General features: G+C 43.0%; 1 protein-coding gene across 1 annotated transcript; it reads right to left on the reverse strand.

Moving 5' to 3' along the window:
* Positions 1 to 1,349: 1,349 nt before the first annotated feature.
* On the reverse strand, positions 1,350 to 21,641 carry LOC139159374 (butyrophilin subfamily 1 member A1-like). Its single transcript, XM_070736692.1, has 5 exons — positions 21,501 to 21,641; positions 21,348 to 21,377; positions 9,055 to 9,150; positions 4,168 to 4,260; positions 1,350 to 1,989 (listed from the first exon to the last, which is right to left on the reverse strand). Exons 1-5 carry the CDS (start codon positions 21,568 to 21,570, stop codon positions 1,469 to 1,471), a joined length of 810 nt encoding a protein of 269 aa, XP_070592793.1. The 5' UTR covers positions 21,571 to 21,641; the 3' UTR covers positions 1,350 to 1,468.
* Positions 21,642 to 25,503: the final 3,862 nt, after the last annotated feature.

Below are 25,503 nucleotides of genomic sequence, written 5' to 3' on the forward strand. Positions count from 1 at the left end.
CGCGTGACGCGGGCAATGAGCAGACTGAGCAATGCTTTATAAATGGATTTGTCTCCCACGGCATTTTAACACTCTGACGAAGTTAGCAGCAGGCTAACGAAAGCTAAGTGATTTTATTAAAGTTTCTATGTTCCGGAGATCGAGATGGCTGCTGCCTCATTACTCACGCATATACCTGGAACTCGCATTTTTAGGACTATTCTTGATATATATATATATATATATATATATATATATATATATATATATATATATATATATATATATATATGACGGTGTCTTGGTATATTCAGGTTTCTTCCCGTGTAGGATTTGGAAATTTCTGGCGACGTTTCGATGAGGTCGCCAGAAATTTCCAAATCCTACACAGGAAGAAACCCAAATATACCAAAACCGTCATACCTGTACCCGTGAAAATCTACGAAAACAAACAAATATATATAGCAGTTGAGCTATCAGATCAGATCCCTTCCAGCTCTGTACCAGGGAGGGGCTATATGTTTTTTTATGTTGGATCACCCTGGTATATATGTATGTATGTATGTATGTATGTATGTATGTATGTATGTATGTATCAAATGATACATACAGAATATAGTTGTGGGCTATGAATAAATTAACTGCCTTGAAATGGTCACACACACACACACACACACACACACACACATATATATATATACAGTGATTCCTCGAGTTTCGCGATCTCGATCTTCGCGAAATGCTATATCGCGATTTAAAAAAAAAAATTAATTAAAAAAGCCAAACCACTTCCGGGTTTGGCTTCAGGAGTCAGCTGGGAAGCGGCGCGGCTGTTTTAAAAGGTCGCAGCTGGCCTGGGGGGCTTCCCAGCACCTCCCCGAACCCCCAACCCGTGTTCGGGGGGGTGCTGGGAAGCCCCCCAGGCCGGCTGCGACCTTTTAAAACAGCCGCGCCACTTCCCAGCTGAGTCCTGAAGCCAAACGCCAAAGGCGAACTTCCGCATTTGGCTTCAGGACTCAGCTGGGAAGCGGCGCGGCTGTTTTAAAAGGTCGCAGCCGGCCTGGGGGGCTTCCCAGCACCCCCCCCCCCGAACCCCCAACCTGGGTCTTCCCGGCCGCCCACGCAAAGGGGAAACCCCGGCTCCTCGCTGATGCCCGCCGCTCGCCCGCCCGCCAGCAAGAGGGGGAAGACCCAGGGAAGGTTCCTTCGGCCGCCCAGCAGCTGATCTGCTCGGTAGCGCAGCAGCAGCGAGGAGCCGAATCGGGGTTTCCCCTTTGCGTGGGCGGCGGGGAACGCAAACTCCACCATCTACGCATGCGCGGCCATAGAAAAAAGGGCGCGCATGCACAGATGGTGTTTTTACTTCCGCAACCCTACATCGCGAAAAATCAATTATCGCGAGGGGTCTTGGAACGGAACCCTCGCGATAATAGAGGGATCACTGTATATATATATATTCATACAATGATGACCCCTTTGCTTCACCATCTCATGGATGGAGCAGAAGCTGTCCATTCCACCTATAGGTCAAGAACCAAGCATGAATCCTCTCCCCAGCAAAATTTGCTTTAGGAAAAGTGAAGATTTCAGCGTTCGTGTCACCATCAAAAAATGCTATGAGGCCTTGTGAATAGTCCAGAGAAACTCGGATTCTTCTCGGCGGATGTCTCAGTGACAAATTTGTCCTGGGATCAGTGATGGCTTGGTGCTGCCCATTAATTCGCTGCACTCCCCAGTAACCTCCTTGAGGTTGAAGGAGAATTGCCCCATTTCTGTTTGCAGATTCCCTAACAATCCCCACCCCCCACCATTCCCCTTCCTCCACCACCTCCACCTCCCAGCAATTTTTTCCAGAATTAAAGCTCTCATGGCTTAGGACACTGCTCATAATTTCATATCTCAGAGGACTGCTGGTCACTTGCTGATTCATGCCTTTCCATCTTACGCTTTTCAGATCAGAGGATACGTAGAGCTTGGGATGAGCTGTACTTGGATCGAGAGTCAGGTTTGCTGAAAGAAAGAAAACAGTTTTGGGGAGAAGGAATTACCATCCTTTGCATGACATCTAGTTTTTCTTATGTCATGAATTTTTTAAAAAACATTTTGTCTTATTGGGCCAAGGCATAAGGCTTTTTGCTGCAAAGCCTTGGAAGAACTGAAAATAATAAAGCTGGTGGGGGGAAATAATAATTGCATTAAAGAATTGCTGTATGTTATTCCAGGATAGCTTTTGTTCAATTATATACCATAAGCTTCTCCTTTACAGATACCCTGTCAGTTGACTCTGGGTGCAATAGAAAAAAAACTAGATTTTATATTTTATAGAAATGTTGCCTGGGTGATACAAAATTAATTATTTAAAATAAATTAAAAAAATACTTTCCATAAGTAAACACAGTTTGCATAATTGGCATAATGTTTACATATATTGGGCACAAAATGGCACTAGTAACTAACAGCACTAGGTTAGGTTTAGGTTTATTGGATTTATATGCCGCCCCTCTCCGCAAACTCGGGGCGGCTAGACTCAACAACTGCCTTGATCTCAACTTCTGCAACAGCTTAAGATCAATCTATGGACTTCAAATAAAAGAACCATTTTCCAATTTATACCATTGCAAAAATCAAAAAATTAAGTTCTTTTGTTTCTGCATGGAAACCGCTTTTGAACTTTGTGCTTGATGCAGAAAAGAATGAAACTTTGATTCTGGGTCTTACCGATTAGACTGATCGACCTTTATAGAAATGACATGTTCATACTATTATGGAAGAGCAAAAAACTTGTGATCTGTTGTTAATGCCTTATTTAACTGAAATAGAGAGAGTCGGGAGTCAATGCTTTCTTTTTTCCCCCCCACCTATCTTTCCTCAATTCCCCCTCTTCCTCCCCTCATTGTCCTCTTATTTACTTTTGTATTTTACAATACTTTATAACTTAATAAAATATAAATGGACAAGAAAGACCAGGCAGGGGAACACAGCTCACACTCTTATTAAATTCCTTAAATTATCGTTGACTTAGTTCTGACCTACAAAGCCCTACATGGCATCGGACCAGGTTACTTTTGGGACCGTCTTTCGCTGCATAAATCCCTGCGGCCGGTTAAGTCCCACAGAGTCAGCCTTCTCCAGGTCCCGTCAACCAGACAATGTCATTTGGCGGGGCCTATGGGAAGAGCCTTCTCTGTGGGGGTGCCACCCTCCTTGCCTTCTGCAAGAGCCTCAAGACTCGCCTATGTTGCCAGGCTTGGGGCAATTAGACCTTGCCCCTCTGACCAATAAATGTGATACATGGTGATTGGACTGTATGATTGTGTATTACATAGGGTTTTTAGTCATACTTTTTAATATATTAGATTTGTTCTATATGCTTGTTTTGTATTTATTCTGTGAGCCGCCCCGAATCTTCGGAGAAGGGTGGCATACAAATCTAATAAATTGAATTGAATTGGTTGCAAATGAATGGCCAACTTATTCAGCAATGCAGACTGCCAGAGGAAAGCATAATAATAGTATAGTGTTCCCTCGATTTTCGCGGGTTCAAACTTCGCGAAAAGTCTATACCACGGTTTTTCATAAATATTAATTTAAAAATACTTTGTTTTTTCCCCCTATACCACAGTTTTTCCCACCCCAATGACGTCATATGTCATCGCCAAACTTTTGTCCGCCTTTAATAAATATATTTTTAATAAACTTTAATAAATAACCCTGGTGAGTAATAATCTAAATGGTTGTTAAGGGAATGGGAAATTGCAATTTAAGGGTTTAAAGTGTTAAGGGAAGGTTTGTGATACTGTTCATAGCCAAAAATAGTGTATTTACTTCCGCATCTCTACTTTGCGGAAATTTGACTTTCTCGGGTGGTCTCGAAACGCATCCCCCGCGAAAATCGAGGGAACACTGTATCTCTTTTGTAGTCACTATCTTCCTTCCCACAAAAGGCCTTCAGCATTGAGCAACATCAGACGACCTTGCTTTATTTTACACTCCAATGCCCCTTTTGCTAAGAAGCCCAAATGACCACCTTCAAAGGACACTGGGCTGGATCATCCTGTCCCTGGAGCAAAGTCCATTTCTGAAAACTCACCTCATCACTGTGTGAGCTTTTCCCCCACGTCTTGAATGTCTTTGAAACCACAAAGAGGAATAACTATGTTGCTCAATGCTAGAGCAGTTGGAACTTACCTGTTATGCTGTTTGTAGCAGATCGACAGGGAATACAGTTTAACATGCAACTTGGTATGTGGTAAGGTTCAGGTTTTGAAACAAACTGGAAATCTTAAAAAAAAATAACAATAATTTGAGTTTAATGCCATCCAACAATACCATCTGTTTTATATTGGCTCACAAGCAGCTCACGGCGGTAGAAAACCCATTAGACCAGTGATGGTGAACCTATGGCACGCATGCCACAGGTGGCACATGGAACTATATTGTGAGGCTTTGCCCTATGTCAGCTCCAGTGCATACCAGCTGATTTTCAGTCTTCTTTTCAACCATTTTTGCTCTCCCTAGACTTCAGAAAAGCCTCCTAAAGACTGCAAAAATCAAAAATTGGGCCAGTGAAAAATGGCCCACTGGGCCAACCAGAAGTTCATTTCCAAACTTCCGGTTGGCCCATATGGCTGTTTTTTGCCATCCCCAGGCTTTAGGAGTCCAAAGGTTTCAATGAGGCCTGGGCACATGCAGAGGGGGCAGTGCAGGGGTGCGTGTGTGTTTTGTGCAAGCATGGAGGAAGGCATGGGTGTGGGATATACTCACACATGATAGTGCGCAGGCATGCACCCTTTTGGCATATGGGCCAAAAAAAAGTTTCCCATCACTGTATTAGAGTTTTGGGATTCCAAGATGTTGTGGTTAGCTCTGGCCCAGCTCCTGCCCCAAGGACTGTGGATGTGGGGGAGACATCCACATGCTGCAGGCCTGTTTTGCCCCTGGTGGAATCTGCTGATGAAGGCTCCTCTGACCAAGAAAACATGAGTGACAGGGAGGAGGAGAGTGTGGCAGACAGCTCAGAAGGAGATCAATTATCTCTCTCCTCCTTGGATTCAGAACAAGCGTTAATGATACAGCCACGCATGCGGAGAGCGATGCATAGGCAACAACAACTGAGAGATTATTATCAAAGAAAATGAGGCCACCTGTGGTTGGGTGGGGCTGTGGTAATTAGTGAGGCTGCTATAAAGAGCAGCCTGTGGGTTTGGCCATTGTGGAGGATTATCTAATCGTTGTGTTTCGTGATTGCTTTACTGACTTTGACTTTTTGTGTGCTGATTTTTCCCCGCTTTGAAACTAAACCAGAGCAAAGTGTGTTTCACTTTGTGAAAGAAGAAGGACTGTGAATTGCCTCACAGCTGCAAGCTAAGTATCACAGAACTGATAAGGGACTTGTACAAATTACCACTTTGGTTGGAGACGAGTGCTCTTTGCTATACCAAAAGAGGGCTTAGTTTAAGTGAATTTTCATTATAAAGAACATTGTTTTGAATTTTCAAATGTGTGTGTGTCTGAAATTTGTACCTGTGAATTTTTGGGAGGAGTCTACCAGAGAGCCCGACAGAACACAAGATATTTTAAGAAACAAAGTCCCCATGAATAAGAGTAAAATATTAAGAAGCAGCTTTGTCTCACATTCAGTCATTTCAAAGGATTTCCTCATCAATGACTTCAGTCTGCAAATTCAAATTATTAATTGCTCAGTCACTCATGCCATGATCATCTTCTGTTTAGACTACTCTAATGTGCTCTACATGGGGCTACCCTTGAAAAATATCTAGAAGCTTCAGTTGGTATAGAATGCGACTCTGCAGGCAAACTTGGGCACCCAAAGAACAGATCATATTCTGCAATAGTTAAACTCAGTCTATGGTCTACAAATAAATGAACCCCTTTCCAACAGTGACCAGAGCATGATTGACTTTTATCTCAACTTTAGAAAAGCCAAATCTCATAACTGAGGACCTCTCATCTCTTGATTGGCAAACTCTACGGAGTTTGCGGAGAGGGGCGGCATACAAATCCAATAAATAAACTCCGTGCCAGTGTACACTGCCGAAGACCATTATAACATTTTTTTTGCATGGTCAAAAGAATAATCAAACTATATGTAGCACTAATAAACCCCCAAAGAAGGAAAAACAAATTTCCCATAACAATAAGGAAGCTTCAGTTAAAGAATACCCTCTTGATGCAAAAACAAAACTGGCTATGTAGCTAACTTCAAAAGTCGCTACAAAACCTTATACTGACAGATAAAGGCAGAATGCATCAGTTATCACAGCAAACAAGAAGAAAACCTACTATGCACGAAACCTGGGCCTTCTATAATTTTGTAAACAACAAACTTAAAGACTCAAGATCCATCCCAGCACTAAACGGGCCAAACGTGAAAGACTGTAATATTGAAACTGTTAAGGCTAACTTCTTCAACACATTCTTTGTAAACAGCAACAGCTCTTGCCCCACATTTCCCAATCGTACCACAACTAATTACAACAGTCTATTACAAGTCGATTTTATAGAAGATGCCGTTGAAAAGGTACTACATACTGTAACCTAAAACCATCACTATTTATTGGCCAGGATAGATTATGTGCCAACTTCTTTTAAAAGGTTGAAAGCTTTTTAAAGCTTTAGCAGAACCTCTTAGCATAATCTATGAAATATCCTTCAGAACCAGCTCCTTGCCTAATGTATTGTCACTAGCCACGGTCAACCCTATCTTCAAAAAGGGTGGCATCAGCCTAGTTGAAAATTACAGACCAATCTCAATATGTTGTGTCACCTGCAAAGTCATTGAATCAATCATAAACCAATCCATTACCCTTCACTTGCAAGCAAACAACCTACCCTCAAACAAGCAATTCCGTTTCAGGAAAAAAATATCCTGCAACCTACAATTACTACACTGCAAAAACATATGGACTTCAAAACATGACCAAGGCAAAACAATCGATGCAATTTACATAGACTTCTGTAAAGCCTTTGATTCAGTGGTACACAACAAACTACTTCTAAAACTAAAATCTTATGGCCTTTCCAGATCCCTGTATAAGTGGATAGCTGTGTTTGTATCAAACAGGCAAAGTAGTCAAAATAGGGAACAACCTATCAAGCCCTGCGTTTGTTAAGACCGGTGTCCTCCAAAGAAGTGTTTTGGGACCCACACTCCTTATACTTTATATAAATGACCTTTGTGATCATATTATAAGCAGCTGCATTCTCTTTGCTGATGATGTAAAACTATTCAACACCACTGACAATGCTGCTACCCTACAAAAAGACCTTGACTGTGTGTCAGAATGGTCAAACAATTGGCAACTACAAATCTCAACCAACAACTGCTCTGTCTTACATATTGGCCAAAAAAAATAATCAGAACACAAAATACAAACTGGGCATAAATGACCCTCACCCTGTCAAAGACCTTGGAGTACTCATCTCAAATGATCTAAATGCAAAATCTCACTGTAACAGCATTGCCAAAAAGACATTCAGAGTTGTTAACCTAATCTTATGTAGCTTCTTCTCCGGTAATATTGAACTGCAAACTAGGGCATACAAAACTTTTGCTAGATCAATTCTTGAATACAGCTCAACTTCGCACCGGTAGTGGCCACCAGATTGCACAATTTGTGTGTGACCACTCCGGTGCCAGTCCTTCGGGTACCGCCATCTTTTTGCTTGAATTTTTGGTATTTTTTTCTTCCTGTGTACGTGCAGAAGCAAAATATTGCAATGTGTGTGAGATTTTGGTGATTTTTTGCTACCACGCATGCACAGCAAAAGCAAAAAAACCCAACAAAACCTCTCACGGGCATGTGTCCCCTTGGGAGATTTCAGTGGGTTTTTGCTTTCTGTTAATGCATGGAAACAAAATCACACTGGGGATGTGCACGCATGTGAGAATCGGCATGCTTTGCGTGCAGAGGACTGGTAGCAGCAGGTAAGAGGAATTAGCCCCTGATTCCTACCCTCCCACGGAGGTGAGGCTGGTCTCTACTCTCCTGGCCTTTCAGAAAGATGTAGGGTTTTGCTTGGCATTTACAGTGGAGTAAACAGCCATGGATTAGCACTCTGAAAGTTCTCCCTGCTCTTTGGGATTAACTTTTGATGTTAAATTTTATTTATTCTCTTTTAAACATTTTATGTTGTGGTTAGCTCTGGTCCAGCTCCTGCCCCAAGGAATGTGGATGTGGGGGAGACATCCACATGCCGCAGGCCTGTTTTACTCCCAGTGGAATCTGCTGATGAAGGCTCCTCTGACCAAGAAGACATGAGTGACAGGGAGGAGGAGAGTGTGGCAGACAGCTCAGAAGGAAATCAATTATCTAGCTCCTCCTTGAATTCGGAACAAGAATTAATGATACAGCAACGCATGCGGAGAGCGATGCATAGGAAGAAACAACTGAGAGATTATTATCAAAGAAAACGAGGCCACCTGTGGTTGGGTGGGGCTGTGGTAATTAGTGAGGCTGCTATAAATAGCAGCGTGTGGTTTTGGCCATTGTGGAGGGTTATCTGATCGTTGTGTTTCGTGCCTGTCTTGCTGATTTTGACCGTTGTGTGTTGATTTTTCCCTGCTTTGAAACTAAAGCAGAGCAAAGTGTGTTTTACTTTGTGAAAGAAGAAGGACTGTGAATTGCCTCACAGCTGCAAGCTAAGTATCTAAGAACTGATAAGGGACTTGTACAAATTACCAGGTTGTTTGGAGACGAGTGCTCTTTGCTATACAAAAAGAGTGCTTAGTTTATTTGAATTTCCGTTATAAAGAACATTGTTTTGAATTTTCAAATGTGTGTGTGCCTGAAATTTGTACCTTTGAATTTTCAGGAGGATTCTACCAGAGAGCTTGACAGAACATTTTATATACCATCTTTAGGTTTTGATATTTTATTTGTGTGCTGCCCAGAGTCCCTCTGAGGGAGATGGGTGGTTTCTGAATTTAATAATTAAACAAATTAATAAAAAAAAAATGGGTCTGAATATATGGTTCTGTGTACTCCTATAACTACGCATTGCAGCATGAAAAAAGCATGACAGGTTTGGAGAAGACTGCAGAACTTGTCTTACCTCCACGCACAAGAAGAATCAAAACCACAGCCAGAGCTACATTTCCCACCACCGAAATGCCAAGCATAATCTTGCAGCAGAGATTAAATGAACAACCTGTGAATATTAATCATATCGTTTAACCTTCCATCCAGTGAAGGGCTACCAAAAGTTTTACTGCCACACTGTGGGCATAGCTTATGCAAGACACCCTGCATTTTCTTTCAACATCTTTCAGCGCAAATTGGGTGCTTTGGGATGGAGCTCCATTTTTAATACCCCACTGCATCCGGGCAGTAGCCCACCCCTGCTTCCATCCCTCCACCAGTTCTATAACTATCAGCTTCTATAACTATGTTGTGGGGTATTAAAACATTGGGATTAGGCCCAGGATTACCCTCAGCCATGGAAACTCACAATTTGAGGGTCAAGGTCAATCCTTCGACCCAACTTTCCTCACAGGGACACAGATTCCACAGGATCTTGTTGCCTTGAACAAAACTATGAAAGTGGCATTGTTTAGTTGCAGTACAATTTCTGCTCCTCTTGTTATATCGTGTGATAATGACAGAGTTAAACCCTGATGTTCTGTCTCGGGTCTGTGAGACCCATTTTGAACTTTGAGAACCTGTAAAAAATTTTCCCTGCATATCTGAAACTTGAAATTTCATGACTTTGCATCATGTCAGAAGTTATTTCTATGTGAATTTTTTTTGGGGGGTGGGGGGGCTTAATTTTTGCTGGGCAACTGTGATACCTTGTTTTACAAACTTAATTGGTTCCAGGACGAGGTTCTTAAGGTGAAAAGTTTGTAAGACGAAACAATGTTTCCCATAGGAATCAATGGAAAAGCGATTAATGTGTGCAAGCCCAAAACTCACCCCTTTTGCCAGCCGGTTTCCCAGCGAAGGGAGCATCAGCAGAATTGCAAAAACACCAAAGTCCTCGAAACCCCACCTCCAGACCTCTGTGTTTTTGCGATGCTGCGATTTCACTGAGGCTCCCCTCGCTGGGGAACCCCACCTCCGGACTTCCGTTGCCAGCGAAGTGCCCGTTTTTGCACTGCTGGGAATTCCCCTGCAGCATCGCAAAAACAGGGCAGTCCAGAGGTGGGGTTTCCCATGGAGGGGAGCCTCAAGGAAATCCCAGCAATGCAAAAACGGGTGCTTCGCTGGCAACAGAAGTCCAGAGGCAGGGCATCCCAGTGGCAGCGGTGGGTTTGTAAGGTGAAAATAGTTTGTAAGAAGAGGCAAAAAAAATCTTAAACCCCGGGTTTGTATCTCGAAAAGTTTGTATGACGAGGTATCACTGTACTATACACTTGTACTGTTCCCTGGTCAATATGACCTGGACCGATAATGGTCAATTACATCATTCTTCAACCTTTTCAACCAGAAAAGAACTGGAAGAGATTTTGGAGGTTTTGTGGTCCAACACAATGCTCAAGCAGGAAACTATACCAGGTGGCACGTGGAGCTATATCTGCTGGCATACGAGCTGTTGCCCTAGCTCAGCTCCAACATGCCAGCCAGCTGATTTTTGGCTTGCACAGCACAGAGGTTCTGGGAGGGTGTTTTTGGCTTCCAGAGAACCTCTGGGGGAATGGGGAAGGTATTTTTACTCTCCTCTGGCTCTAGGGAAGCCTTTGGAGCCTGGGGAGGGTGAAATACAAGCCTACTGGGCCCACCAGAAGTTGGGAAACAAGTTATTTTTGACCTCCAGAGGGCCTTGGAGGGGAGCTGTTTTTGTCCTCCCCAGTCACGGAATTATGGGTGTGGGCGCAAGCTCTTTCGGAATCTGAGAAAAAAAGGTTCACCATCACTGCCCTATGGAATATGAGACATTTGTTTATTAATAGAGTTGAAAGGGACCGTTAGGTCATCGAGTCCAACCCCCTGCCTGAGCAGGAAACCCTACAGCACCCCAGCCAAATGGAAGTCCAATCTCCTCTTGAAGGTGTCCAGAGTTGGGGAGTTCACCACCTCCCCTGGCAGGCAGTTCCATTGGTTGATCGCTCTGACCGTCAGGAAGTTCTTCCTTATTTCCAGGTTGAATCTCTCCTTGGTCAGCTTCCAACCATTGTTCCTCGTCCGGCCCTCTGGTGCCCTGGGGAATAAAGAGACCCCCTCCTCACCGTGGCAACCCCTCAAGTATCTGTAAACTGCTATCATGTCCCCTCTAGACCTTCTTTTTTCTAGGCTGTCCATGCCCAGTTCTCTCAATCTCTCTTCGTAAGTCTTGGTTTCGAGTCCCCTAATCATTTTGGTTGCTCTTTTTTGCACCTTCTCCAGAGTTTCAATGTCTTTTTTGTAGTGAGGTGACCAAAATTGGATGCAGTACTCCAGGTGGGGTCTGACCAGGGCGTAGTAGAGTGGTATTAGTACTTCCCTGGTCTTGGAGCGTATTCCTCTGTTGATGCAGCTTAGGATTGAGTTGGCTTTTTTGGCTGCTGCTGCACATTGCTGACTCATGTTTAGTTGATTGTCCACCAAGACTCCAAGATCTCTTTCGCAGTCACTACTGCTGAGTGGGGTATCTCCCAGGCTGTATGTATGTCTAGGGTTCTTTTTGCCGAGGTGGAGGACTCTGCATTTGTCGGTGTTGAACCTCATTTTGTTCGTATGGGCCCACTGTGATAGTCTGTCTAGGTCTTCTTGTACTCTGAGCCTGTCCTCAAGGGTGTTGGCTACCCCCGCCAGCTTGGTGTCATCTGCAAATTTTATTAGTTCCCCTTTTATTCCCTCGTCCAGGTCGTTGATGAAGATGTTAAAGAGTACAGGACCCAGGACAGAGCCCTGTGGTACTCCACTGTCTACTTTTTTCCATGTGGATTTGGTGCCGTTGAGGACAACTCGTTGGGTGCGGTTGGTCAGCCAACTGTTTATCCATCTACATGTGTAGTAATCTACTCCATGTTTTCTAGTTTGTGGATTAGGAGATTGTGGTCGACTTTATCAAAAGCCTTACTGAAGTCCAAGTATATGAGGTCCACTGAGTTGCGTTGGTCAACTGACTTGGTTATGGTGTTGAAAAATGATATGAGATTGGTTTGGCATGATTTGTTTCTGATGAATCCGTGCTGGCTATTGGATATGATCTTGTTTGTTTCTAGGAAGTGGGTAAGTTGTTTTTTGATTATTTTCTCCAATATTTTTCCAGGTATAGAGGTCAGACTGATTGGTCTGTAGTTACCTGGGTCGGTCTTTTTGCCTTTTTTGTGGATGGGGACTACGTCAGCTCGCTTCCAGTCTTCCGGTAGGTCTCCAGTGATCCAGGATATTTGGTAGATGAGGAGGAGTGGTTCCGCTATGGTGTCTGCCAATTCTTTTAGGACTTTGGGGTGAAGTCCGTCTGGCCCTGGTGATTTGTATTCGTTGAGTTCCCTCAGGTAGTCCCTCACTGTGCTTTTGTCTATGTTGAGTTCGGTTCTGGGGCAGTTTGTTGCAGTTAAATTGCAGATTGGTTGGAGGGAGGTTCCCTTTTGTGTGAAGACTGATGCAAAGTAGGCGTTGAGTAGCTGTGCTTGGTCATTGCTGTCTGTGATTTCTCTACCCTCTTCGTTTTTTAGTGTGACGATTGTTTCTTTGATTTTCTTCTTATTGTTGATGTGTTGGAAGAATCTTTTTTTGTTGTCTTTGACTTCCGCTGCAAGGTGTTGTTCATATTGTGCCTTTGCTGTTTTTATTTTTTGTTTGCAGGAACTGGCTGTTTGCTGATATTCCGCTTTGGTTATGAGTCCTTCTTTCCATTGTTTGTGCTTAGCTTTTTTTTCCTTTTATGTCATCTGCGAGGGCTTTGTTTAGCCATGCAGGTTTAGTTTTGGTTTTCCCGTTTTTCCTTTTCATGGGGATTGCATTGTTTTGGGCGTCTATGATGCTGTTTTTTAGGATCACCCAGGCTTCCTGAGTGGTTTTTCCTTCTAAGAGTTCGTTCCAGGGGCATTGTTCAAGGTTCGCTCTGAGCTTGTTAAAGTCCGCTTTTCTGAAGTCTGGGACTGTAGTGGTGTTGGGTATAGTAGCTAGTGATTGCACTATGTTGAATTTGAGGATGACGTGGTCGCTCTCTCCCAGTTTCCCTTCTTCTTCTGTTCCCTCTATTGTTTGTTCCCTGTTTGTTAGTATTAGGTCTAATATAGCATTCCCTCTGGTTCCTGTTTCAACTTTTTGGGTTAGAAAGTTGTCAGCTAGACTGGAAAGAAATTTGGCAGACTTTCCGCTTGGTGCTGAGTTAGTTTTCCAGTTGATGTCTGGGTAGTTGAAGTCCCCCATTATTGTCGTGCTGTGTTTGTTGCATATGTCTGTTAGTTGGCATGTGAAGAGGTCGTCCATTGTCTGTTTGATTGGGTGGTCTGTAGTATACTCCAATTGTGGTGTTGCTCTTTTTTTCTTTTATGTTGACCCATATGATTTCTAGGGGGTTATCATCTTTGGTTGGATGTAGTTCTGTGGCAGTATAGTGGTCTTTGATGTATAGTGCAACACCTCCTCCTTTCTTGTTTGACCTGTTCTTCTTGAAGAGGTTGTAACCCATTATCTGTGTGTTCCAAGCGTGTGTTTCGTCCCACCAGGTTTCTGTGATTCCAATTAGATCGTATTGGCCCTCGTGTATTAATAATTCCAGTTCATCCTGTTTGTTTCCCAAGCTTTGTGCGTTCGTGTACAGGCATTTTAGATGTTTGTGTTTGTTTGCAGGTAGAAATTTTTTATTCTCAGGTTTGTTTGTAGGCTTGTCCCGTTCCCCTTCCTTGTTTTGTTCAGTGTTTTGTTGTATAGTTTGGTCACCCTCCCCTCTCAGAGCTAGTTTAAAGCCCTCCTGATGAGTTGGGCTAGTCGGTTGCCTAGGAGGTTCTTCCCCGCTCTAGTGAGGTGTAGCCCGTCGCTTGCTAGAAGCCCTTCTTGGAGATAGTGCAGGCCATGGTCGAGGAAGCCGAAGTTCTTATGGCGACACCATCCTTTAAGCCAATGATTTATCTGCGGGATTTTGCGTTCTCTGGCGGGGTGTCGTCCTCTAGTGGGGAGGATGGAAGAAAAAACAACCTGAGCACCTGTTTTTCTGATTGTGTTGCCCAAGTGGTCATAGTCTTTCATAATTTGGTTCATGTCTTTCCCTGTGTCGTTGGTTCCCGCATGAATCACCAATAGTGGGTAGTAGTCCGTGGGTTTGAGTATTTTGGTGAGGTTTTCAGTTATGTCAGAGATTTTAGCTCCAGGGAGGCAGCACACCTCTCTAGATTGGTTGTCTGGTCTGCAGATGGGAGGCTCAGTTCTCCTGAAGATTGAGTCTCCAATTACCAGTACTCTCCTTTTCTTTTTGGCTGGCTTGGGGTGAGGGAGGTTAGCTTCTGTTGTTGAGGCTTTTGGTGGAGTTGTGTTGTGCTTGGTTCTTGGTGGTTCTTTGTCAGATGTTTGCAAGTTTTCTTGTCCCGAGAGTACTGAATATTTGTTGCTTGTAGGCAGTGGGGTTGGGAGGAGGAGGGTTGGAGTTGGCGGAGGCTTGTTTTTTCGTCTTAGGGTGATGTGTGTCCAGCTATTTACTGCTTCTGGGGCGTGGATTCGGCTTAGCTCCTCTGGGGTGTTGGTTTTGTTGGGAGTCTGATGGATTTTCTCATTGTGATGTTGGTGCTTCAGGGTTGTTAGGTTTTTCTCTAGGTTTTCGATTTTTTCCTCAAGTAGCTGGATGAGTTTGCATTTGTTGCAGGTAAAGTTTTGGAGGTTTGGGGGGAGGAGTGAGTACATGGAGCACAAACTGCAGCACACCATGGATTCAGTTCCGTCTTCATCTATGCTTGTTCGGGGAGTGACTTCTGTGTGCATGGTTGGTGTATCTTCTCTCTCTCTCTCTGTGTTGTTCTTTATGTGTGTGGTAGGTTGCAGGGTGGGTGCGGGAGAGTGCAGAGGTGACATGTCTGCTCTTGTTGCTGGGTTGGTGAGTTCCTCTGCTTCCCTGGTCAGCAAACCTGGTGTTCTTTTGCCTCGCGGTGAGCTTTTAGCTTCTTCCCAGCATGCACCAGGAGTATGCAAATTACCCCCTGAAGCTCAGATTCCTGGGTGGTGAGTTCCTCTGCTTCCCTGGTCAGCAAACCCGGTGTTCTTTTGCCTCGCGGTGAGCTTTTAACTTCTTCCCAGCATGCACCAGGAGTATGCAAATTACCCCCTGAAGCTAAGATGGCTTCCCACTCTCTTCTTTAAAGAGAAAAAAATTCCTTTCAAAAGATGCTGAAGGAGAGATTGCTTTGCCTTTCCCGTATTTCCTCAGCAAAGCCTATTGTATTATTATTATTATTTATTTATTTATTTATTTATTTTTATTTATTGGATTTGTATGCCTCCCCTCTCCGTAGACTTGGGGCAGCTAACAACAGTAATAAAAAACAGCATGTAAATCCAATACTAAAACAACTTTTAAAAAAAACCTTATTGTAAAACCAAACATACATACAAGCAAACATACCATGCATAAATTGTAAAGGCCTAGGGGGAAAGAATGTCTCAGTTCCCCCATGCCTGACGGCAGAGGTGGGTTTTAAGGAGCTTACGAAAGGCGAGGAGGGTGGGGGCAAATCTAATCTCCAGGGGGAGTTGGTTCCAGAGGGCCAGGGCTGCCACAGAGAAGGCTCTTCCCCTGGGCCCCGCCAAACGACATTGTTTTGTTGACGGGACCTGGAGAAGGCCCACTCTGTGGGACCTAACCGGTCGCTGGGATTCGTGCAGCAGAAGGCGGTCTCGTAGATACCCTGGTCTGGTGCCATGAACCAACACTTTGAATTGTGACCGGAAATTGATTGGCAACCAGTGCAGACTGCGGAGTGTTGATGTTACATGGGCATTTTTGGGAAAGCCCATGATTGCTCACGCAGCTGCATTCTGCACGATCTGAAGTTTCCGAACACTTTTCAAAGATAGCCCCATGTAGAGAGCATTACAGTAGTTGAGCCTCGAGGTGATGAGGGCATGAGTGACTGTGAGCAGTGACTCCCGGTCCAAATAGGGCCGCAACTGGTGCACCAGGTGAACCTGGGCAAACGCCCCCCTTGCCACAGCTGAAAGATGTTTCTCTAATGTGAACTGTGGATTGAGGAGGACGCCCAAGTTGTGGACCCTCTCTGAGGGGGTCAATAATTCCCCCCCCATGGTGATGGATGGACAGATGGAATTGTCCTTGGGAGGCAAAACCCACAGCCACTCCGTCTTATCAGGGTTAAGTTTGAGTCTGTTATGTTGATGATTTATTAGATTTGTATGCCGCCCCTCTCCGCAGACTCTTGTATTGTAACCATAAGAACCAGAAATAAAAGTCCCAGGAACAATTTCAAAGTAGACATTAAAATGAAACATAAAACTGAGAGATATGGCCATCCAGTTTTGCACCTAGAAGCTAAATAGGTTGCATTTTGCCAAAGGTTTTCTGGGAACGCCTTAAGGGAAGACTTAGGCAATGAGTGAATGTTAAGTAGGCAGCAGTTTGTTTGTTTATTTATTTATTGTTTGTTTGTTTGTTTGTGTTGGAAGGGAACCTGTGGGTCTTCTAGTCCAACCTCCTGCTTGTGCAGGAGACCCTATACCATCCCAGACATATGGCAGTCCAATCTCTTCTTGAAGGTCTCCATGTTGGGGCGTTCACAACCTTTGCAGGCAGGCCATTCCACCAGTTGATTGCCTCTCACCATCAGAATGTTCTTCCTTATTTCCAGGTCGACTCTCTCTTTGGTCAGCTTCCATCTCTTGCTTCTGAACTGGCCCTCCAGCACCTGGAAAACAGTGTGACCCCCCTCATCTACTTGGCAACCCATCAAGTACCTGTATACTGCTATCATGTCCATTTTGGCCCTCCTCTTCACTAGACTATCCATGCCCAGTTCCTTCTACCTTTCCTTATATGTTTTGGTTTCCACTCCCTTTATCATTCTGGTTGCAAAGGTCAAAAACGATCAACCTGTGGTCTTTCCAATGGATAATTTCAACTTCTTCCAGAGCAGCTAATCCCATTTTGGCCACAAGTGGGAGCCATGAATGGGCTTTTTAAAAATTATTTTTTAATTTTTTAAAAAATTATTTTATATCGACAAACATACAAACAACATTAAACATTTATACTTATCTATTATACATAATAATTAATATTTTACAATTCTGTTTTTTTTACATTACATTTCCTTAATACTAATTCCTTTTATTGGTTTTTTTTACCCAGTTATACAGTTTCTCCCACACTCTATAGTAGTTCTTATTTTGTTTATCCTGTAATTCATACATTAATTTACTTAGTTTAGCGCAGTCTAACATTTTATTGATCACCATCTCTTCATTTGGTATCTTTTCTTGTTTCCAATTTTGTGCGAATGCCAATCTTGCTGATGTTAGTTTATGTGTTATTAAATAATAGTCTTCTTTGCTGTGTTGACCTCTGATTATTCCCAATAAATACATTTCTGGTTTTGTTTCTAATTTATATTCCAATATTTCTTCCAACCATCTCTGAGTTCTAGTCCAAATTTTTTTTGATTCCGGGCATAACCACCAAATGTGATTTTTTTTTTTGCTTCCTTATGAGTAGCTGACACCAGCCTTGACTATATGGTTTTGTAGAGAGAAAGGAATTGTAGGCAGGTGCAGTTCATGTAGGCAGGTGCAGCTTAGCAAAGAACATTATGGGGATGAGGTGCTGTGCTTTGAATCTTTTCAGTGAATGATCTTTTTCACAGGTACAGCCCTGAACTTGTATAGCCTAGAAAGTCTTCTAGCGTAAAATCTAGAGATTTTCTCTTGCAGGAAGGAGACCTGTGGATGATTCAGTCCTAATAGGATAGGGTAGAGTAGGGTAGGGTAGGGTAGGGTAGGGTAGGGTAGGGTAGGATAGGACAGGACAGGACAGGACAGAACAGGACAGAATAATAGAGTTGGAAAGAAACTTGGACAACTAGTCCAACCCCTGCTCAAGCAGGAAATGCTATACCAGTGATGGCAAACCTATGGCACAAGTACCAAAGGTGGCAAGCGGAGCCATATCTGCTGCATGTGAGCTGTTGCCATAGCTCAGTTCCAATGTGCATGTGTGGGCCAGCCAGCTGATTTTTGGCTTGCACAGAGGTTCTGGAGGGCATTTTGGGCTTCCAGAGAACCTCCGGGAGGATGGGAGAGGGATTTTTTTTCTCTCTCCCTGGTTCAAGGAAGCCTTTGGAGCCAGGGGAGGGTGAAAAACGAGGCTACTGGGCCCACTAGAAGTTGGGAAACAGGCCATTTCCGGCCTCCAGAGGGCCTCCGGGGGAGGGGGAAGCTGTTTTTGTCCTCCCCAGGCACTGAATTATGGATGTAGGCACTCATACATGCGTGATAGTGCACGTACATGCTCTTTTGGCACCCAAGGAAAAAATGGATTGCCATCACTGTGCCTATACCATTTCAGGCAAATGGTTGTTGAATCTCTTCTTTAAAAGCTCCAGTGTTGCATTACCCACAAGTCGTTCCATTGATTGTTTTAACTGTCAGGAAATGTCTCCTTAGTTAAAGGGTTGCTTCTCTCCTTGTTCAGGTTCCACCCATTGCTTCATGTTTTAACCTCAGGTGCTTTGGAGAATAGGTTGACTCCTTCTTCTTTGTGGCAAGCCCTGAGATATTGGAACACTGCTATCATGCAGTGATGGGCTGCTCGAGTTACCTCCTACCGGTGTGCCCTCTGAGGACATCGCAACTGTGCGTGCACCTGAGGGGCGACCCCGTGTGAGATTTAGCTTTTGTGCATGCACAGCAAGCAAGATCTCACATGAGGATGTGAGCAAGAGTGAGATTTCAGCAATTTTCGGCGATATTTTTGCTTCCACGCATGTGCATCTCGTTCACACGACTGTCCTCACACGAGATTTTGCTTGTTGCACATGCGCAGAAGCCAAATCAAAAGTGGGAACATGCAGGGGCGCATCAAGGGCGTGCAGCTGTGCACGCAACCTGGAATTTCCTACCGGGAGGAAGTACCCAAGCGCACTAGCTGCTGCCCACCACTGCTATCATGTCTCCCTTCTAGTCCTTCTTTTCATTAAACTAGACATACCCAGTTCCTGCAACCGTTCTTCATATGTTTTAGCCTCCAGTACAATAATCATCTTTGTCGCTGTTCTCTGCACTCTTTCTAGAGTCTCAACATCCTTTTTGCATCGAGGCGACCAAAACTGAATGCAGTATTCCAAGTGTGGCCTTACCAAGGCCTTATAAAGTGACACTTCACATGATCTTGATTCTATCTCTCTCTTAACACAGCATACAACTGTGTTGGCTTTTTGGGGCATGTGCAGCAGATTACTCTTAAGGAACGACTACATGGATAGTCTTCCCTTAGACTCTCCACTGTTGACCACTCCCGATTCCTAAGAGGTCAGTAAGGGGCATGCACCTGAGGGCCTTCCATCCCCTGTCCTAATGTTATTGTTATTGTTTTTTTACTAATATATAAATATCATTATATCTTTGTATGCCACCAATATGTACTTAAAAAACAAACAAATAAATAAATAAATAGACAAACAAACAAACAAATAAAAAAACAAATAAACAAATAAATAGTTAAGGAAGATGGTTAGTAGAGTCCCCTAGCTTTGTTTCTCCTACTTTGTCACAAGACTGACAAAAGAGAAGTTATAGTTGCTTAATACTTGCTCATCAGTTGCTCTTGAAACAAGGAAATTCCCTTCCCAGAGAAGCAACGTCAGAAAATATTATTTTACTTGAGAAAATATTATTTTACTGAAAGAGTAGTAGATCCTTGGAACAAACTTCCAGCAGATGTGGTAGATAAATCCACAGTAACTGAATTTAAACATGCCTGGGATAAACATATATCCATCCTAAGATAAAATACAGAAAATAGTATAAGGGCAGACTAGATGGACCATGAGGTCTTTTTCTGCCGTCAGACTTCTATGTTTCTATGTTTCTATTATGACTCTGGACGTAGAGAGACAATGGAGCAGAGGCCAGAGCCGATGTAACAGTGAATAGTAAAGAGGGAATAGTGAGAAATTTAATATAGATAGTATTGTTGTAAGCCCACCCTGAGTCCTACGGGATTGGGCAGCACAGAAGTTGAATAAATTAAATTAGTCTTTAATGTACAACTACAATTGAGCCCCAAATTTATGTTGCTAACTGGGTGAGAAATTGATTAAGTGAGTTTTGCTCCTTTTTTTAAAACAATTTTTCTTGCCACATTGGTTAAGTGAATTGCTGCAACTGTTAAATTAGTAACACTGTTAAGTGAAACTGGTTTTCCCATTGACTTTGTTTGTCAGAAGGACACAAAATGGGTTCAGGTGACCCTGGGAGATTGCAACCGTCATACATATGGATCCATTGTCATATGGGGATGAGAGCTGTGCTGCAATGGTCCTAAGTGTGAAAAATGGTCCAAAGGCATTTTTTGGTAGTAATGTAACTTTAAGCCGTACTAATATGGGCATCAGTATGTATTCGGTCTTCTTTACTTTTTAAATGTTTTGTCCTGCCTAATATGACCATATCGTAAGATGGTGGAGAAGAGGGAAACAATATGAAATGTAGCTCATGAAAATCTGATAAGGAAGGAGTAATTTTTTTTTTGAAGTGCGTTTTGTAAGGGGGGAAAAAAGAAATAATATGAAGACATTAAAAAGTTGTTAGAAAATTGTAATACAGGAAGTTCAATCAATAATAAACCTTCAATTTTTACAACAATTTTATTCAAAGTTTAGAAAGAACTTATAATAACACAGGTAAACAATAGAAGATAGAAGGAGAGAATGAATGCAGAATGAATGACAAAGAAGTAGAAGAAACTTCTAATTTCCTTTGCAGTAAATATAAGTGCAATTGTGAAATTATTTTTAACATGATTGCAAAAAAAAAATCTCATGTTTTCTATTATCCAGCTTTTTTCTAATCATCAAAACCATAAATCATAAGAACATCTTTTTTTTCCAATTGTTTCAGAAAGTCCAAAAGGTGTTTCCAATCAGCTAACAGATGTAAATGCTGAAAGAAGCTAATTTAACCATCCTCATTAGAATGTTAACATCATTAGAAATAAATTTCCTAATCATCTTCAGCAACCATTCCTCCATTGTGGGTAGCATCAAACCTTTTCCACTGTTCTCATAAAGTTTAAATCTACTTTTAATCCCTCCAAGATCTTGTCCCATTGCAGCAAATGAACAAATTTGCTTCGTAGTTTAAAAGCTCAGTTGTTCACCGTGCCCCACACCCCAACCAAAATGGCAAATTTAGTCTATAGATTTCAGATGTATTCTCCAGGAACAAAAAGGAAAAAGAAAAGTAATTTTCTGCACACACCTTTAGATATCAAGAAAGACTTTTTTCCCCCTGCAACAAAAAAAGATAGAACTCTTAGGGACTGGATGCACTTTCAGCATTTTCTTAAAATGCCTAAAAAATATTTACTGCCCAGATGCAGAGGGCAGTAAAAAAATAGCTTTAAGTTGTTACCTTTGCTCTGTTTAGAAGCTGGCAACTCTCTTTTTTGTGGGCCCATATATGCATATCCATCGACATCCATCTTCCAGAGCTTGTTGTTAAATGGCAGTAGCAAGTTTCACAGTCTACAAACGAGAAACTACCAATTCTTCGAGCTTCTTAGCCAACCCTTCTGAAGCAATTACATAATTGCCTTCAGAAAACCAGCCCCTATAAATGATGTCTCATTCAAAGTGGAGAAAGGGATATTCCTTAATTGTAATCATCATTACGCAACTGATGCCTTGTGGATAATTCTGGGTTGAAAATGATCAGGGGACAACTAGTGAGTCAAGGGAAGATATTTCTAACTCTGTTGAACCTCACGTTCTAAGTTCAATCACTCTATTACCATTTGATTGACGAGCTGCAGTGGTGCAGTGGTTAGAGTGCAGGCTACTTCTGCTGACTGCTGGTTGCCTGCAATTTGACAGTTCGAGTCTCACCAGGTTCAGGTTGACTCGGCCTTCCAGCCTGCCGAGGTGGATAAAATCGAGGATAAGGTGACAGATTGTAACTTTGGTAAAGCAGAACACCACTGACAGGGATGGGGGGGGGGGGGACGGATACTCTCTCGCTGTTGGGCATGTGCAAAGCAATCCGATAGCGTCAATGTTTCAGGCCACCGCTTCATTTTTTTTTCTTCCCCCCTTCCCCACTTTGCCTTGGCCCATTTCGGGCAGTGTGGAAGCTGAGTTGCTTGCTGGGTGATCCCTTCAAGCCACATCATCGCCTGGCATCAAGGGATGAAGAACTGGTCCTTCCGACTCCAACCCAATCTCCAAAAAATCAGGACTTTTTAAAAATGCCGCGAGACGTGGGACAAATTGCTCAAAAGCAGGACTGTTCTGCCAAAAGCGGGATGTTTGGTCACTTTAATTGAGAACCCAGATTGTTTGGGGGCCATATACTGACTCTTAAATGGTTTAGAGAGGGCTGTAAAATGCTGGGCGATGATGTGGCTTGAAGGGATTGCCCAGAAAGCAGCTCAGTTTCCACGCTGCCCAAAATCAGCCGATGCAAAGTGAGGAGAGGGGAAAGAAAAATAATGAAGCGGTGGCCCGAAATGTTGACGCTATCAGATAGCTTTGCACATACGTCTAAGTGCTATTGTTATTCTCCCCCCCCCGCCGCCATGTGTTGTGGCCCCCCAGCAGCTCGTGCAGATGGCACACGAGGAGGCCAACATGGTGATGCACCAGTGGTCTGTGCAACTGGCACACGAGTCGGGTAGTGAAGAGACTGGTGAGGATTCAGTGCCAGAGGGAGAGGTTCAGCCAGGGCCTTTGGAACCTCCAGCACCTCTTGACAGTGATGAGGAAGAAGAGGCTTCTCTCTTCTTAATGCACGAGCATGCAGAGCTGCCAAGAAACAGGAATGGTTACTCCAGAGGAGGTCTCCTCGAGTCTAAAGAGAGGGGCGGCATACAAATCTAATGAATAAATAAATAAATAAGATGGGGGCGAATCGGCCACTTCCCTAGTCTTCTTAAGAACAGTAGAAGTAGCTGAAGGGCTACAGGAAACAATAATTCAGACTTATGTGTTGTGGTTAGCTCTGGCCCTGCTCCTGCCCCAAGGACTGTGGATGTGGGGGAGACATTCACATGCTGCAGGCCTGTTTTGCCCCTGGTGGAATCTGCTGATGAAAGCTCCTCTGACCAAGAAGACTTGAATGACAGGGAGGAGGAGAGTGTGGCAGACAGCTCAGAAGGAGATCAATTATCTAGCTCCTCCTTGGATTCAGAACAAGAGTTAATGATACAGCCACGCATGCAGAGAGCGATGCATAGGCAACAACAACTGAGAGATTATTATCAAAGAAAATGAGGCCACCTGTGGTTGGGTGGGGGCTGTGGTAATTAGTGAGGCTGCTATAAATAGCAGCCTGTGGGTTTGGCCATTGTGGAGGATTATCTGATCATTGTGTTTCCTGACTGCTTTACTGACTTTGACCTTTTGTGTGCTGCTTTTTCCCCGCTTTGAAACTAAACCAGAGCAAAGTGTGTTTCACTTTGTGAAAGAAGAAGGACTGTGAATTACCTCACAGCTGCAAGCTAAGTATCACAGAACTGATAAGGGACTTGTACAAATTACCAGTTTGTTTGGAGACCAGTGCTCTTTGCTATACCAAAAGAGGGCTTAGTTTAAGTGAATTTTCATTATAAAGAACATTGTTTTGAATTTTCAAACGTGTGTGTGTCTGAAATTCGTACCTGTGAATTTTTGGGAGGAGTGTACCAGAGAGCCCGACAGAACACTTATGTATCTGTCGTGATTGTCTCGTGAATTCCCTATTAAACCCTAAACCGGTGGTTCTCAACGAGGGGCCAATGCTCCACATGGGGGCAGTTTGATTTTTGCTGGGGGCAATTGGAATCTTGTGTAAACTAAGTTAATGGCCTTTTAGGCTTCCTCCACGTGAGCAGTTCCCTTTTTGAATAATAAAAATTATATGTCAGTGGGGGGGGGGGGGGGTGTCTCAGGATTTTCAAGATGCTTAGGTGGGGCATAGCCAAAAAAAGGTTAGGAACCACTGCACTAAATCCTTTGCTTTGGATTTCTTATCAAGGGAGACTCCTGGGCATTTTGTGCCAAGCCCTTGGACATTATGTGAGATAACCAGAACTAATCGCATTGCTTTGAGTTAAGACTGTCTGAACTCTCTCCAGTTGCTAATGAAGTTTAATTAGCAGCTGACTTTTGGCAAGAAAGGATGGCTTTTTTATTTGTGTGTGTGTCTCCATTGCTAAGCCAGTTATTAGCAGTGGTTAAATTAAGTTTTTTTCAAATGATGTGTTTTGATACGTTCGTAACTGGGGGCAGAACACCATGTTTTAAGAAAGTTCAATTCCATAGCATCTTTTTGGAGAAAAAAAATCCAGATGGCTGGATTGGAGAAAACAGGGTAGCCGTTCCATCTCCTAATTAACCTGTCATCTGCACCTCTATAAATGTCTGGTTTGGTGCTGCAACTCAACAGGACCGACACAGACTTCAGAGGATAATCAGAACTGCAGAAAAAACAATTGCTGCCAACCTGCCTTCCATTGAGGACCTGTATACTGCACGAGTCAAAAAGAGGGCGGGGAAAATATTTACTGACCTCTCGCATCCTGGACACAAACTGCTTCAACTCCTACCTTCAAAACGTCGCTACAGAGCACTCCACACCAAGACAACTAGACACAAGAACAGTTTTTTCCCAAATGCCATCACTCTACTAAACAAATAATTCCCTCAACACTGTCAGACTTTTTACTAAATCTGCACTTCTATTATACTAGTTTTTCTCATCATTCCTATCATCCTTTCCCTCCCTCTTAGGACTGTATGACTGTAACTTGTTGCTTGTATCCTAAGATTTTTATTAATATTGATTGATTGTTCACTGCTTATTTGACCCCTATGACAATCATCAAGTGTTGTACCACATGATTCTTGACAAATGTATCTTTTTCTTTTATGTACATTGAAAGCATATGCACCAAGACAAATTCCTTGTGTGTTCAATCACACTTGGCCAATAAAAATTCTATTCTATTCTATTCTATTCTACTCTACTCTACTCTATTAACCTATTATAGTAAAGTAGTGATAGAAGACCCATTTCAGGTTATGGTCAGGACTCCACTGTCAGTGAGGGTTCTGTGAAAACATGAGTTCTTTTGTATATAGGTAGTCCTCAACTCACAACAGTTCATTTACTGACTGTTCAAAGTTCCAACTGCGAAGGGAAAAGTGATTTGTGACCATTTTTGTACCCTTATGACCATTACAGCATACCTGTGATTATGTGATCAAAATTTAGACCCTTAGCAAATGATTCATACTTAGGATGTTTTGTGGTGTCCCTGAGGTCCTGTGATCACTTTTTGTGACCTTCTGGTAAACAAAGTCACTGTGGAAGCCAGGTTCACTTTACAACCATGTTACTAGCTTAATAACGGCGGTGGTTCACTTAACAATTGGTCATA

Source organism: Erythrolamprus reginae, chromosome 2 (genome assembly GCF_031021105.1).
Source record: "Erythrolamprus reginae isolate rEryReg1 chromosome 2, rEryReg1.hap1, whole genome shotgun sequence".
NCBI classification, from domain to species: Eukaryota; Metazoa; Chordata; class Lepidosauria; order Squamata; family Dipsadidae; genus Erythrolamprus; species Erythrolamprus reginae.

Coding starts and splice junctions, on each gene's coding strand:
- LOC139159374 (XM_070736692.1), bottom strand. CDS start 21,570: ATGGATGTCGATGGATATGCATATATGGGCCCACAAAAAAGAGAGTTG. Junction 21,378..21,500: donor AGCTTCTAAACAGAGCAAAG/GTAACAACTTAA, acceptor TTTTTGTTGCAG/GGGGAAAAAAGTCTTTCTTG. Junction 4,261..9,054: donor GATTCTTCTTGTGCGTGGAG/GTAAGACAAGTT, acceptor TTTTTTTTTAAG/ATTTCCAGTTTGTTTCAAAA.